Source organism: Leptidea sinapis, chromosome 1 (assembly GCF_905404315.1).
Source record: "Leptidea sinapis chromosome 1, ilLepSina1.1, whole genome shotgun sequence".
NCBI classification, from domain to species: Eukaryota; Metazoa; Arthropoda; class Insecta; order Lepidoptera; family Pieridae; genus Leptidea; species Leptidea sinapis.
Genome location: NC_066265.1, coordinates 28,878,056 through 28,892,954, shown reverse-complemented (window position 1 = coordinate 28,892,954; position 14,899 = coordinate 28,878,056). Strand labels below are relative to the sequence as shown.

Below are 14,899 nucleotides of genomic sequence, written 5' to 3'. Positions count from 1 at the left end.
CGAATGGTTCACATCGCCTTCTCGATTAATACTTCTGTGTTTGGTAATCTCTAAAGCCTTTTTATTCATTGTAGTGTTAGCTGCACCCAGTGATTTGAATCTGATCCCAGAAAATTGTTTAGCTATTCGAAACCCATCCACTATAACTTCTAAATTCTCCTTTTAAATTTGAAAAAATGTCGAAACCGTGGTAAAAATACGAAGTAATTTTAAATCTGTAACTGAATTTGTTATTATAAATTTTAATAAATTATAAATGGAATAGATACGTTTTAAAATTTACATCTGTCGTAATAGTATACTATGATACAAGTGCTATTTGTTGCTCACTATACACGAGGCTGTGCGTTCCAGCCAGTAAATCAGTCGAGTGTCTAGTAAGCAAGATGCTCAGAAGTTTCATACGAACTTTTTCAGCACAATTGCGAGGGAATGAACAAAAATTTATTGCATAAATCGTTTAATTATAAAAACAATTGGTGAATTGGAAGGGAAATAAAATTAATTTTGTGCTGCTTTAAGTATAACATTATTAAAACTATCAATAATTATTTTTCATCATCTGTACATACTAAAACTTGACATTTTAAAAATTATTTACCACACAGCAACTACAAATGCGATACAAACAATTTTTTTTTATTGCACGCATAATTAAAATACATATTTTGTTCCAAATTGTAAGTAATTTGATAATAATATATGTTATTTGTCATAATTAGGGACACATTTATATATTTCAAAAATGTAAATGGATTTTCAGCGGCATAAAACCTCTTTTTGTGACAATAAAACTGTATTACCCGTTTAAATTGTAAATGCTCTGTTTACTCTCATATAATTTGCTGTTAGATTTAACATTGTAGGGAAAATTCTATTATGCACTAGTGTGTAATATTACTACGCATGCGCGTATTTTAATACGGTTTATGGCCCTAAGAACGATGTTGTAAAGCTAACTATACGAGAAAGTGTGTTGAAAATATATATTTGATGTATTTTGACGGGTTTATAGATGTATTCCATGAATTAAGAATAGATAATATCATACTTTTATACTATTTGGTAATTATCTATTCTATAATTGTAAATTCAAAAGAGTTATTTTAAATGTTACATTAGTTTCATTTTGTTGAAGCCATTAAACGTCTTATACTAAGTATAATATTATGTATATACATACTAAGTATATACATTCACCGTTAATATATTTTTTAAATAGCGAAAGATATCTGTAGCATCGTGAGTAAGCCGTGTTGCATTATTGAGGAGAGCAGGCAGCGGCCCGGTCAGCGGTGCACATTATATTTGAGCAGCCAACACGGGAATTGTATCGGTCAGCAAGCCGCTCACAGCCACACTCGCGCCGCACGGTCACGTGGCTACTGACTACTGGCAAATTTATAAATTCTATTTGTGCTGCACTACTCCTAATGCATGAATATAATAACAGTTCGTTCGTGCTGTGTCGTCATTGGCACGGTGGTCAATGTTATAAAATTTTAGAAGCTTTTTTTCTTGCAAGATTTTTCCAGTATCTTGAATCTCAAGTGCGCTCGTTACAATTCGTCCATGAACTAATATTTTCACACCATAGATCTAATGTATAACCTTAATAGGTCGTTAAGTATTAGCCGCGCATTAACATATTTCAACTAATGAGTTAGTTACTGCGGAACTCAACTGGCCCACCATTAATCAGATAATAAATTGAATAAATCAACACGTACGTTCCTTCTTGAAGGTTTATTGTCAATGTCACCGTCACTAGGAAACAATCCACCCAAATGTAAAAACTATTGCACTTCTTCCCCTGTCTCACTATCCTACACATTGAATATGCAATTAAACATTTTAACTCTTACACAATTTTTCTATGAAAATACGGGACGAGACGGAGCAGAACCTTCAGCTGATGCAGTGCCGCTCAGGATTATTTAAAAGCTCAAAAATTCCGCTCGTCACCTTAAGACATCAGATGCTAAGTCTCATTTGCCCAGTAATTTCACGAGCTACGGCGCCCTTCAGACCGATACACAATAAATTTTACACATTACTGCTTCACGGCCGAAATAGACGCCGTTGTGGTACCCATAATCTAGCCGTCATCCTGTGCAAAGGAGCCTCCTACTGGTAACCATTCGAAAGCTGTTTTAAAATTATTGATTCTCAGTAAAATAACTGTCCAATCTGTGCTCAGTATAATAAAAAATATTATTGAATTGTTAATTGAGGATTCATAATATGGAAAACAGACGATTTTAGCGTATGAGTTTAGTTTATTCTCCGTTTACCCAATACCAGTCTTCACTATAAAATAATTAAACACAGTGAAAGCAAATACAAAATCCCTCAGTGAAGTATTTCCAAACACGAGTCGTATTCACTACTAAATCCTAATTAACTTTACAAATTGGACACCGATGTTATTGGATGCTATTGTGTCTCCACAATTCCAATCAATAAATACCTGAGTACAATTCAAACGTGAAAATATTAATTCTGAGAGATTTTATTCGGTTGTCATATCTTTGCCAATAAACTGTTCATAATATGATAATATAAACAATATGTTTAGTTTTTAAAGTGATAACCCTCACTTCTAGGATTAATACACAAATAAAATTTGAAAAACAAACTTTTATGATGTGGGACTCGAACCCACGACCTCCGGCGTTCCGTGCCGGTGCTCAAGTCAATTTCCTAATTTATTTTATGACGATACGTCACTCGAACGGTTAGCTCAGTTGGTTAGAGCACCGGCACTAACTCGGAGGTCGTGGGTTCGAGTCCCGCATCGTTCATAAAATTTTGTTGTTAAAATTTTATTTGTAAATGATAATATGTTAAGAAATGGGAACATGTTTTTATATCTTTTACAATAAATTAAGAAACATAAAATAAAAAATAAAATACCGACTGTCAACATTTTGTTATTGCTTAGATTTTCAAGAGCGGCATCTCAATTCAATTTCCTAATAATATGGAAATATTGGGGTTAAGCAGGTTATCAACTGTAAAGTAGATCCTGTAAATGAAGCCACAACCTGAGAGTTGCACAAAGCATACAAGACTTTATCAACGATACGTCACTCGTACGGTTGCCTCTGTTGGAAAGAGCGCTCGCACGGAACTCGAGAGGTCGCGGGTTCGAGTCCCGCATCGTTTATATAATTTTGTTTTCAGTTTTATTTGTGTGACTGTCAACATATTTTGTAAATCAACGTAATTAAAAGTAAATCTTATAACTATGTATACAATACTATGGTAACATTAAATTAAAACTATCATTACGGGGAAGCGTACCAAGAATACTGGCAGCATTTCCGAGTTGGAAAGCTAGGGTGATCCTAAGATCGAGCCAGTGCTTGGGTTGCCAGGAGCCCGATTGAGGCGGGAAGATACGTTACTTACTTTGTTCATTCTCCGCGCCTCTGGGCCCTATATAAGTGTCTTGACAATAAGCACAAAGATGTAAGACTCAATGTTAATTAAAATTATTACTACTTTTCTTTTGGGTTAATAGTTCTGGTTACTTATGCAATTATTTAAGGAGAATCAAGTTCACACGTAGAACTGTTTTTTTATGGAATAGGAGGACAAACGAGCGTACGGGTCACCTGTTGTTGAGTGATCACGCTGCCCACAATCTCTAGCAACACCAGAGGAATCACAGGAGGTACCCATGTCGTATCGTCCCAGAAACACCGCACAAGGAAGTTCATTCCACAGCTTTGTGGTACGTGGAAGAAAGCTCATTGAAAACCGCACTGTGGAGGACCGCCACACATCCAGATGGTGAGGATGATATCCTAACTTGTGGCGTGTCGTGCGAAGGTGGAATTCGGCGGCAGGAATCAGGTTAAACAGCTCTTCGGAACACCCCCCGTGATAAATGCGGTAGAAGACACACAATGAAGCGACTTCTCTACGCAACGCCAAGTGATCCAGCCGTTGACAGAGAACTGCAATAAAAGTATATTTATATTTTTTTTCCTCAACATATTTCCAATGCAACTCATTAATAAACTAAGTTAGAATTAATCAATTATAAGTTAAATATTATCTGCATGTTTTGCAGTTAGTGGAAACTTAAACTAAAAAAATACGATTTTTCACTCGTATGATAATAAACGTGTAATATAATGTACGTATATTATATTGTTTCGAATAGTTGCAAATATCTTCTTGGTTAATTTTTAATATAATTTATAATTTAATTTTATACTAAGCTGCTAATGTGGATAAGAATCAGGGAGAAATTCAACCATTGCTCTATGATAAAAGAAAGACTCTTGTGATTATTATTTTTCTTTTTGGGTTAAGTGTCTCGATAAGAAACGGCACAAAGATGTATGACACTTAAAATTATGATTACTATTTTTCTTTTTGGGTTAAGAGTACGGGTTACTTAGGCAATTAAAGAAAATCAAGTCAAATGTAGAACTTAAAAGTATATTTTATTAATTTTTTATCAACATACTAGCTGACCCGACACACGTTGTTCTGTATATAATAAATGAATTTGTCAATAATACATCATTACATCAAAAATTTCTTCGTAAAATATGCAACCTGCTGTTGTAATGAAATTGTTTCACAGCAGAACTGTCAAACCGTGCGTCAATAAATTCTCTCATAGAAATGATGTATGGACACATCAAAGGAAAAACAAATTTGTTGTTTTTATTTCATTTAGCAGCATTTTCCTATTTATTCCTTTTAAACCTTCTCTGGACTTCCCTAAATAATTCAAGACCAAAATTAGCCAAATCGGTCTAGCCGGTTTCGAGTTTTAGCGAGACTAACGAACAGCAATTCATTTATATATATAGATTTTCAATGGAACTGATCAGTAAACCAAATGGCTAGGATACATTAAGTTCATTACATTATAAACTTTAGACATTATCTACGGTCCGGTTTCATTAGTTCCATTGTGAGTTTTTCATTGAATCAATTTAAAAATGTAGTAAGTTGAAGTCATTTAATTATTCTCTCACCGTATCAGTGAAATGTTTTTAATTCAAAATTAACAGTTACCATTAATTGTGGAATATGTTATCAATTCCGCATCATTAAATTATAATTTTTATATGCAAAAACATGATTTAAAAAAATCTTTGAGGAGGAATAAACATAAAAGAACACACGACTTGAAAACCTTCCTCGTGGATAAAATCACATACATGATATAATATTATTATTGACTATTTTTGTATTTCGGAGCTCTTTTTATATTGATAGTTTTCCGTTTTAGCCATATGTTTTGCACAAATCTAAATCTAAAATAAATTCAATTTTCAACAACAGTTCTGTAGCAATCGTGTAATCAATGTAATAACTGCTCTTACAAAATCACTGAACGTTGTAATAGGTGATTCATCAACCTATTTATCTTAAAAACATACATAACCTCGTCGGTAATCTTCAAAACCAGTAAACTAGTTAAATTGATTTAACAATTGAGCGACGAGCCAACTCGATAAATTTTTCATCTGAAACAACTGAAATAGTATGATCCGTTATCATTATTACACTTATCTCATCGGACTAGTCCCTTGTCAGTTCTGCGATAAGCGTGCGGGATGCGATGGCCTCCGATAACAGCCATTAGTATAACTCACACCTACAGATAGTTCAGTCATGAATGTCGCAGTGGTCGTGGGCGCCTCCAGTAACCTCGGCTATCAAGTTCTGAAGAACCTTATCAAAATCTACAATGGCAAAATATATTTCACAACAGACGACGAATCAACCGGCTATCATATCTATGAATCGCTCGAGAAGCATCGAAGAATAGAATACTACAGAGTTGACGTTACATACACAAAATCAATCATTAACTTCAGACACCATATTCAAGATCGAGATGAAAGGATAGATCTATTGATAAACAATTCAGATTACGTAACGGAGAAGAATTTAAGCCACGCGGAAAAAGTGCGCAGAACTTTAAGTGTCAATTTCTATGGATTCATCAACTTTGGAAAATTAGTTTACCCGTTGCTTAGTGAAAATGCGCGGGTCATTAACGTTTCGGGCCCTGCAGGATTGTTGGCTTCTATTGAAAATGAACGAATACGATCCAGAATCAGCGATCCAATGTTAACGGAAGACGAACTCGTAGGAATTATGCAGGAATACGAAGAGGCGGCTAGGAAGGGGATCGAGAGAACCGAGGGTTGGGGATCAAACGTGCAGGCTGTGAGCAAGGTCGCCCTGAACGCGGTCACGTTTCTCCAGCACCGAGAATGGTCGCACGAAGGCGTTGTGATAAATTGTGTGAACCCCGGCAACCTAACTAGTCGAGAGGAGAGAAAATCATCAAAAGTGTTCGAAGAAGGCGCTAAGGCAATACTGTACTTGGTAAAGGAAGCTCCTCTCAGTTTAAATGGTAACTTTGTGTGGAGCAATCATAATGCCATACCGTGGAATACCGATCCATACGTGGAGGTTACGAGCGTTTAAATTCAAATTAACACCTTATTCTCAAGTGCTTACAGTGTATTTTTGTGACTCGTAGAATGTATTTATTGCTGCAAATTGTTGAGATTTTATAGTGATTTTTATACCAGCAATAACAGTAAGGGGTACTTTTGTCTTTACAATTTATGGGCCATAACAACATAGGCTAGTTTCTCGTATTCACGCAGTCATTAAACCGAGGCGAGCGCTACGCCTCACACTGTATCGTATGAGAGTATGTGTGCTTCGTGTCTCGAATTTTGTCTGTATTTATATTTATGAGGTTACGTGTACAGTTTTTTCTTTACTATTTTTACGTCTTTTGTTACAAATAGTTATACTATTTCGATGTATTCATATGATATGCAATATTTCTTTTCAATGGAGAGGTGCGGTTCGATTCCTGTAGAATGTTTACCATTGGGAGGCACCATAGCACAGGATGTCAGCTAGATTATACAGCGGCGCCTATTTCTGCCGTGAAGCAATGATGTGTAAGCATTACTGTGTTTCGGTCTGAAGGGCGCCGTAGCTAGTGAAACTACAAATGAGACTTAACATCTCATTTCTCAAGGTGACGAGCACAATTGTAGTGCCGCTCAGAATTTTTGGATTTTACGAGACTCGTGAGCGGCACTGCATTGTAATGGTCAGCACATATCAATAACCATCAGCTGAACGTCCTGTTCGTCTCGTCCCTTATCATAATAAATTGTTGTTATAATAAAAAGTGTAGACGATGTTTTTTTTCAAGTCTGGTCCTTCTTAATTCTATTAAAATCTTTTAGCAAATTTCATTTAAAGCAAATGTATAAAAATTAAACATTCCTTTTACTGTTTAATTATAGCTGGTATCATTGGCGATCATAATAAAGTAATATTATAGTGACCTACATAATTAAAGCTGTCCAAAAACTTACTATAACTAATAAAATTAAAATTCCAAATCATTAGTAAGTACCAGGCTCGTTGGCATTATTATAGTTGGCATATTTCAACTTGATCATTGTTTTCCTTCAGAAGAGTGACGTGCTCGTGAAGCGACTGACAGATTTTATTGCAATATTGCCTTGGAAATTGTAAAATTATTTATGTATAGTTTTGTAAAGAAATTTACTGCAAAAGGATGGTTACTTTTAACGTGATGGTGAACGTATTAATATGGTGTTTATTTACTGTGCCGATCCTTAAAATTACTTTAAATGTTATTTATTTTCTGTAAAACAACTGAACAAAATCAACGTGAAATTATTAAAAATAAATTTTTAAGATATACATGATGTATGATTTGGTTAAACGTATGTATAAAATACATACAATTAAGTAAATTAACAATGTAATTTAATATTAAAATAGTCTACCCCTCACTCTAAACTATGTAAGAATAAGTGGGAATCTTATTTGCTATTTAAGAGCAAGCAAATTCAAACATCACCCTCATCATTTTGATACCTACTAGCACTATAGACATATGTACTGTGCTACTAGAGTGGATTTCAAAAAACTTTCGTCCTGGTACAACTATATGGGTATCTTCTTCAAAACCTCAGATACATACCCAAAATGCCAGCAAAGTTCTATTCATGTGGCTGGCGGTGATCACTTAATCACCATATTAGGTACGCTTGTTTGTCCTCAAACTCAGCGGGCTTCTTTATTTTTAATTTCGCTACAATATAGTGTCGTACCATAAAATTTATTATTAAATAGTACGAGGGTTGTTGCGCCATTCTAAATCTATGGTATCATTAATTTTAATTTTATGCTGTCATAGTATTGTAAATAAAGCTATAAAATTAAGAAAATCATTTATTTTTATAGTAACCTTTACCACACAATGATTTTTGAACAAATCTTTTGAATTTTGTGGCACATTTGATTTGTACATTTTCTGGAATGATAATGTAAAATCACGCCTCCCAAAAGACTTACTAACTCTACTTAGCATTGAATTTGCTTATATTAATCTTATTTAATTTAATGAATATTACAAGATGTACCGACGATCTGGTCAAGATCGCCGGAATACGTTGGATGAGGGCAGCGCAGGACCGATCGTCGTGGAAATCTTTGAGGAGGCGTTTGTCCAGCAGTGGACGTCTTCTCGCTGATAATGATGAATCTTCTAAGATATTTAGATTGAAATAAGTTCGTCAATTCAACCAGTGGGTAGATATTTAAACATATGACATTTTCAGTTCAATATTGTAAATACAGGTACCTTATTACTGTTTCAATTTATTTCGCAACAAACTCTAATATCATAAAGTATCAAAATTAGATTTATATTATTAAAACAGTTTTGATGCTGACGTTTTTAGGATTCAGTTTTATCGTAAGATGACGAGACTTTTGCAGGTTTTGTACAAACACGGCGGATAGGATAGCGGATTAGATGAATTATCACAACAATAACTTATTGTGGGTCATAAATAGTAAAATTACTCCACTGCGTCAATAATACATGAAATACTAAGAATGTACAACTTCACGAATGTTCACTTTATCTATATATAAGAGATTTCCACGTATATAGTCACTCATCACGATATCTCTGGAACCATTAGAGCTAAAGACTTGAAATTTGGTAGGAATATTCTTTTCACCGAGTAGAGGTCAGCTAAGAACGGATTTCCCATAATTCCTATATATATATATATATATATATATATATAAGAGATTTCCACGTATATAGTCTCTCATCACGATATCTCTGGAACCATTAGAGCTAAAGACTTGAAATTTGGTGGGAATATTCTTTTCACCGAGTAGAGGTCAGCTAAGAACGGATTTTCCAAGATTCCATCCCTAAGTGTTATTTTTTATTATGTACAGAACAACGTCTGTCGGGTCAGGTAGTACTCAATATGAGTTATTATACTTCTTATTATAATATATAATATGACGTCTTATGTTTTATTACGCCCAGGGCAGAGATTAAATAATAAATAATTGTTAAAAAAACTACAAAACACGCTTTTTATAGAAATCTGAACTCAAAATTTTAAATTAATTTTGGAATTTTAAATTAACATCAATTCCGACGTTATAGATAATAATTATATAAATTAACAGAAATTTTATTTTGCAAATTTTATCAAAAAAAGGCGCTAGGCTAACTGACTAGGATTGTAAACGCTTCACCCTACCCTACAATATTTGTGTTGATCATATGGCTAAGCTGCAAATGGGCATTTATTTTACTGATTGTCTTTTGTTTATTTAAAATTTACGTATAAAATTGAAAAATTGTCCGGTTTAAGTTTTATAGAAGTCTAATTCTATTAAATACTTTTAAAAAAGAATATTGTTATAGCTGAAAATTCGGAGATTTTTGACTCCAAAGTTTATTTTTGGGTAGCAACTTCCAAATTTTTTATTGGATATTTCAAATTATACAAAAATATTCAATTCGTCCTTCTTTGGGCACTGTATTTGGGCATTGCGTTATGTTTTAATCGACTCTCTAATAAACCAATTTTTGTGGATATTGAGGTATGATCGCGCCTTAATCTATTGTCATCGGTCCTCGATAAATCTACCAAGTTTGAACGAAATCTGGCCGTTGAAAGTGGGTCAATATTGCGCCGAAATGAGCCGGTTACAAACATACATACAGGTGAAGCTAATAAAAAGCTAGTAATATGCAATCAAAATTATGACAGCCAGAACATTGCCTGTTACAATTCAATTAATCAAACAAAAATCACTTGAATGATTGATAAAAGGTGGGATAGTTGGATAAAGGGTCGTGAATGTCAGGTTTTGGTGTGAAATCACATCTTGTCACGCAAGGGGGAGTCTCATAGTCCTTACTACTGAATTTCATTGTAGAACATGTGGTTTTATTGCTTCTTATGGAATATTAGGATAAACGAGCCAGATTAATCACAGGAGCGTTGTCAATTTTTTAGGTAGGTGTACGCGCTCATTTTGAAGGTTCATAAAAGGCATAAAAGGAATTTATTTTCTCAAAATTGATTCCTTTAGAATTCTTTTTGATGTCCTTTCTAATATACTAGACACTACTACCGCTTCGGCAACAAATAGTGCTCTAAGAGAGATGAAGCGGCGCAAGAAACAATCCCAGCATTTTTTTGCGCTCTTTTTAATGAAATATACAATATTGTATTGTCATTGCTATTGCTATAAAATAATTATAATCTAGTCCCAGGCTGTTGGATCACTTAGATCAGATAGATTCAGCTGTGCAGTAGTAGGATTAACGACAAAGCCATTTTTTAATAAAACATTTAAATTTATTTATAGATAATGCCTGAAGATTGGTTGGGACTTCATTATAAAAGTGTATACATTTACCTTTATTGCTATTATGTATCTTATGAAGCCTACTAGAATTAGTTACAAGCAATACCTTATTTCTAGTGTTATAATAATGAAAATCACTATTAAGAGCAAAAACGTGACGATTTTTGTGAACGTTTATCTAATTTTCATAAATGTACTGACCAGTCATAATATTTATTTCTTTAAATTTTTCTTTGAGAGGCTGTCTGTAACCATGCTGATATGTAGCACGAACAGTCTCTTTTGCTCATATATTGTATAATCTTGGGACGCACAAAAATTCATTCTAAAGTTTTGAAGTCCGTGGTAGAAAGCTTCTAGGAAACAGCACTGAAGTAGCACCACACATTCAGATGGTGTTTTTCATCATTAAGTTTGGTGTGAAAGTCGAACTGGACGACAAGCTCAGTACAAACAGCTCATCAAAACACTACCCGTGATAATTGCGGTAGATGACACATAACGCCCCAAGTGATGCAGCCGTTCACAGAGTACTGGGACACCGACTATTTTAGCAGCTTTGGTTTACATGGCTTGAGTGTTCATATTACTGTATGATATGGTTACGTTTTGTAGAAGCAATGAAAATTGCTCCTGATGCTATGACGCGATATTCACGAGAGCTCGTAAAATGTTATTACCGTACGCAGTGTGAGATTTTCGATGTTTGCAAAGATTCTTGCTTCTTTGAATATTGGCCAAACGACTAAATAATTGTTTTTAATTGCTAAGTAACATTGTCAAGTACCTCAAAACAGAAACTGAAATTTACTTACCGAAGGAAAGATACTCCATGTGAAACTTTACTGTTACGATGGTTATATTCGCAATTGGCTTTCTTCAAAATGACCACATTGGATGAACGTCGGAAACTTCTGGATCTACTGAACGGCCTTATCGACTGCTCCAAATTGCTAAATAAATTTAGCCTAAGAGTACCAAGTAAGAATTCCACGTAAGCCTATTACTCCATTTAGTCCTCCACTGCGTCGAACGATTCTAGTGACCAATTCCCCAGTCCAAACCCCACGGTTATGTTATATTTAAAATTCTTATAGCGTAGCTGATATTGACATATTAGCTGATTCCTTAGCCTAAGGTAATCTTTACTAATGTTATTCATTGGTAAATTAATGCAACTAACTTAACTCAGTGTATTAAAATGTACCCTACTCATTTTTTAATTAAAAAAACTGTTTAATTCTTAACATACCTATACTTAAAACTAATTATTTCTGTGCATGCTGCGTTTATTTGTAAGTAATCACTGACAACACGCCGATTGGTGCTCTAAATTCTCTCGCCGTTTTAAACACAAGTAGTAGTAGTTTGTATAAGAGACGAACGATTAGCACATTCCATTCCTACAAGATAACACTGGATTTGCGATAGCGCATGATTTTATTACTGTTACGTACGCTTATCAGCTACAATTAGCTGTTGGTTTTATATTATTCTAGCTACTATTCTAGCTTCTCATAATTATTATGATGCGTGGGAGGCTGTAGGTAAAATTATAATCAAGTTTAGAATCAAACCCACAAGAGATTTCTTGATAGTGTGTGATTCTTTCTAGTCCCTTTTTTTAACAATAAGGGATGAGATGTGCAGGACGTTCAGCTGATGCTAATTGATACGACCTGCCCGTTACTATGCTGTGCCGCTCAATCTGAGCGTCACCACAATAGCGCTCGTCACCTTGGGACATAGGATGTTAAGTCTCATTTGGCCAGTAATTTCAGCGCCCTTCAGACCTAAACACAATAATGCTTACACATTACTGCTTCACGACAGGAATAGGCGCCGTTGTGGTATCCATAATCTAGCCGGCATGATGTGCAAGGGAGCCTCCCACTTAACGTTTGATGGATGATTACTATTGGAGAATGTGAAAAAGAAGAGCAACTAGGTAGTGCGTGCTCGTAGGACAGAACGGTACTCAAAACTGTTGCAGATGGAGGCTTGAAGTGAAGTACTGTTGCAATCAGAATCTTTTAAGAGGCAAATTTGATCTTCTCTACCAAGTTAACTATTGAATCTTGATCTAAATTCCAACATGATGCGACAGTTTAAGTAATGAACACATCTTCCCGCATGATACGCGAATTCTCATCGTAGTTTCTACGAAACGGGACGTCGGATAAGTCCGGTGAGATAGGGCAGAGCTTCGTCGTCCATTAGACTATATAGATCTCTGATATTACAAAAGCTCATGGCTTTGAGACAGGACGTCGTTTGGTGATTTGCACCACGTATGTACACCACAAATTTTTGTGTTTTAGGCACGAGAGTGGGTTAGGGATTGGAAAGTAATACATAATAAAGGAACGTGTCCTTATTTGCATTCACTTCCACGAACTTGCACTTCGCCGGTCCGCCACTGTTCTTCTTCAGATGGCGGTGCCCTCAGCAGATCACACCGCACTTAACACTCGTTCTCTTTTATCTTCTCCTCACTGAATCTCTTTTCATACTTTTCACTACTGCTCCTAGTCTTAACTAGAACTGCTGTAGGACACGTTTAGTACGGCTTATATACCCCCGGGTCTGTTCTATTTTCAAAATGATTCTCTTCCATCTTTAAATCTAAATTGTACTAGAAATTTTAGTAAACACTTTTATACAGACCTATGAGCACAGACCTGTATATATACCACTGGACAGGCTGTTCCATATGTTCGACAGCAAATTTTTTTTGTACCTATTTGAAGCGCCACTCACGAGCGGCCAGAGAACTAATTTTGACGTATAATACAAATGGCTGCGAAGGAACGTACAATACTTTGAAGTATTTTTGTATTTTGAAATAAATTCGTTTGTTTTAAGTGTTATTTTTACTTCAAGAATCAACGTAATAAAGTACACTATTTTGTGTAAATAGTTTTCCACTCTCTATCGATGTTTGCTGAGGTTGTCATCACTAGTTTAAGTACCGCAGACTCTCGCTACATGGCCAACAGCGCCAAAATAGCGAATAACAAACAGGCAAAATAGCACTTTGACAGCCGCCAGTCCAGTGGTATATAGTAGAGGTCCAGTGATACGAGTATTGTTGACGGAGGTGTCGTAATTATCAATGTCTTGATGTTTGACAACTCTCGTCATATACATCATTAGTGTACGTCAAACTGTTGCTGCACGACATTATTTTTAATAATTATGATATTTTGCTGTTCATGTTAAGCCGAATGCAGTCGTTAAAATTTACAACTTGCAAATAATAGTATTGTGATAAAACTTAGTTGCAACTAATTTATTCAGCTCGTAAAATTCCTACAGCTCTGTACAAAGTTGAACGTTTAAAAGAATAGTTGAATGAGAAAAGCTCGCTCAAAAGATGATCTTTTATTATGTTTTGGAGAGTTTTACAGGAACTGTGCTCATTAATTAGTCTATAAGAGCGTTGGCTAACTGTTCCAATATCTGACTTTAAGTTGATTGTTAGATATGTGCTATAGCTTTATTATAGAGGTGGGATTAGCTCGTTTATCCTAAGCGTCAGTTCATTTGATTGTTACCGTTGAATCAGAGGGAGGCTACTTTGCACAGTATGCAAGCTAGATTATGGGTACCACTAAGCAGTAATGTGTAAGGATTATTGTATTTCGATTGGCGGGTGCCGTAGCTAGTGAAATTACTGGGCAAATGAGACTTAACATCTTATGTCTCAAGGTGACGAGCACAATTGTAGTGCAGCTCAGAAGTTTTGGGTTTCTCAATCACCCTGAGCGGCACTGCATTGTACTGGCAGAGCGAATCAATCACCATCAGCTGAACGTCCTGCTCGTCTCGTCCCTTACTGTAATAAAAAAACCCAGACCACAACGTGTAGGGACTGATGTTAGTTAAGCACTGGTTTCTGGTTTTGCAGATTTTTTCTTAAATTCAGTTTACTTTATCGATTCCGATTCGATTTATTGAAGTTGCAAAGTTTGGTACTTCTTGGTCGAAATTTTCTTGACCGACTCACTGTCGAGAAATGCCACAGATTTAAATGGTGAGCATTAAAATTGAGGCTGTGGCTTATCAGTACAGATACTTGATAACTACACAAAATTTAATTTTATCTATTTTTAACAACACGCCCCGAGAAACTGGTAAAACGGAAGAGTTCTATTGTAAA

At 35.2% G+C, this 14,899-nt stretch overlaps 1 protein-coding gene and 1 long non-coding RNA gene across 2 annotated transcripts in view; both read left to right on the top strand.

The window, feature by feature from the left end:
- Nucleotides 1-14,899, top strand: part of LOC126965856 (uncharacterized) — a 193,103-nt gene that overhangs the window by 65,771 nt on the left and 112,433 nt on the right. The gene's annotated exons all lie outside the window — the stretch shown is intronic.
- LOC126965793 (carbonyl reductase [NADPH] 1-like) lies at nucleotides 5,592-7,743 on the top strand. The gene has a single exon (XM_050809566.1). The coding sequence runs from the start codon at nucleotides 5,647-5,649 to the stop codon at nucleotides 6,469-6,471; it is 825 nt and encodes a 274-aa protein (XP_050665523.1). The 5' UTR covers nucleotides 5,592-5,646; the 3' UTR covers nucleotides 6,472-7,743.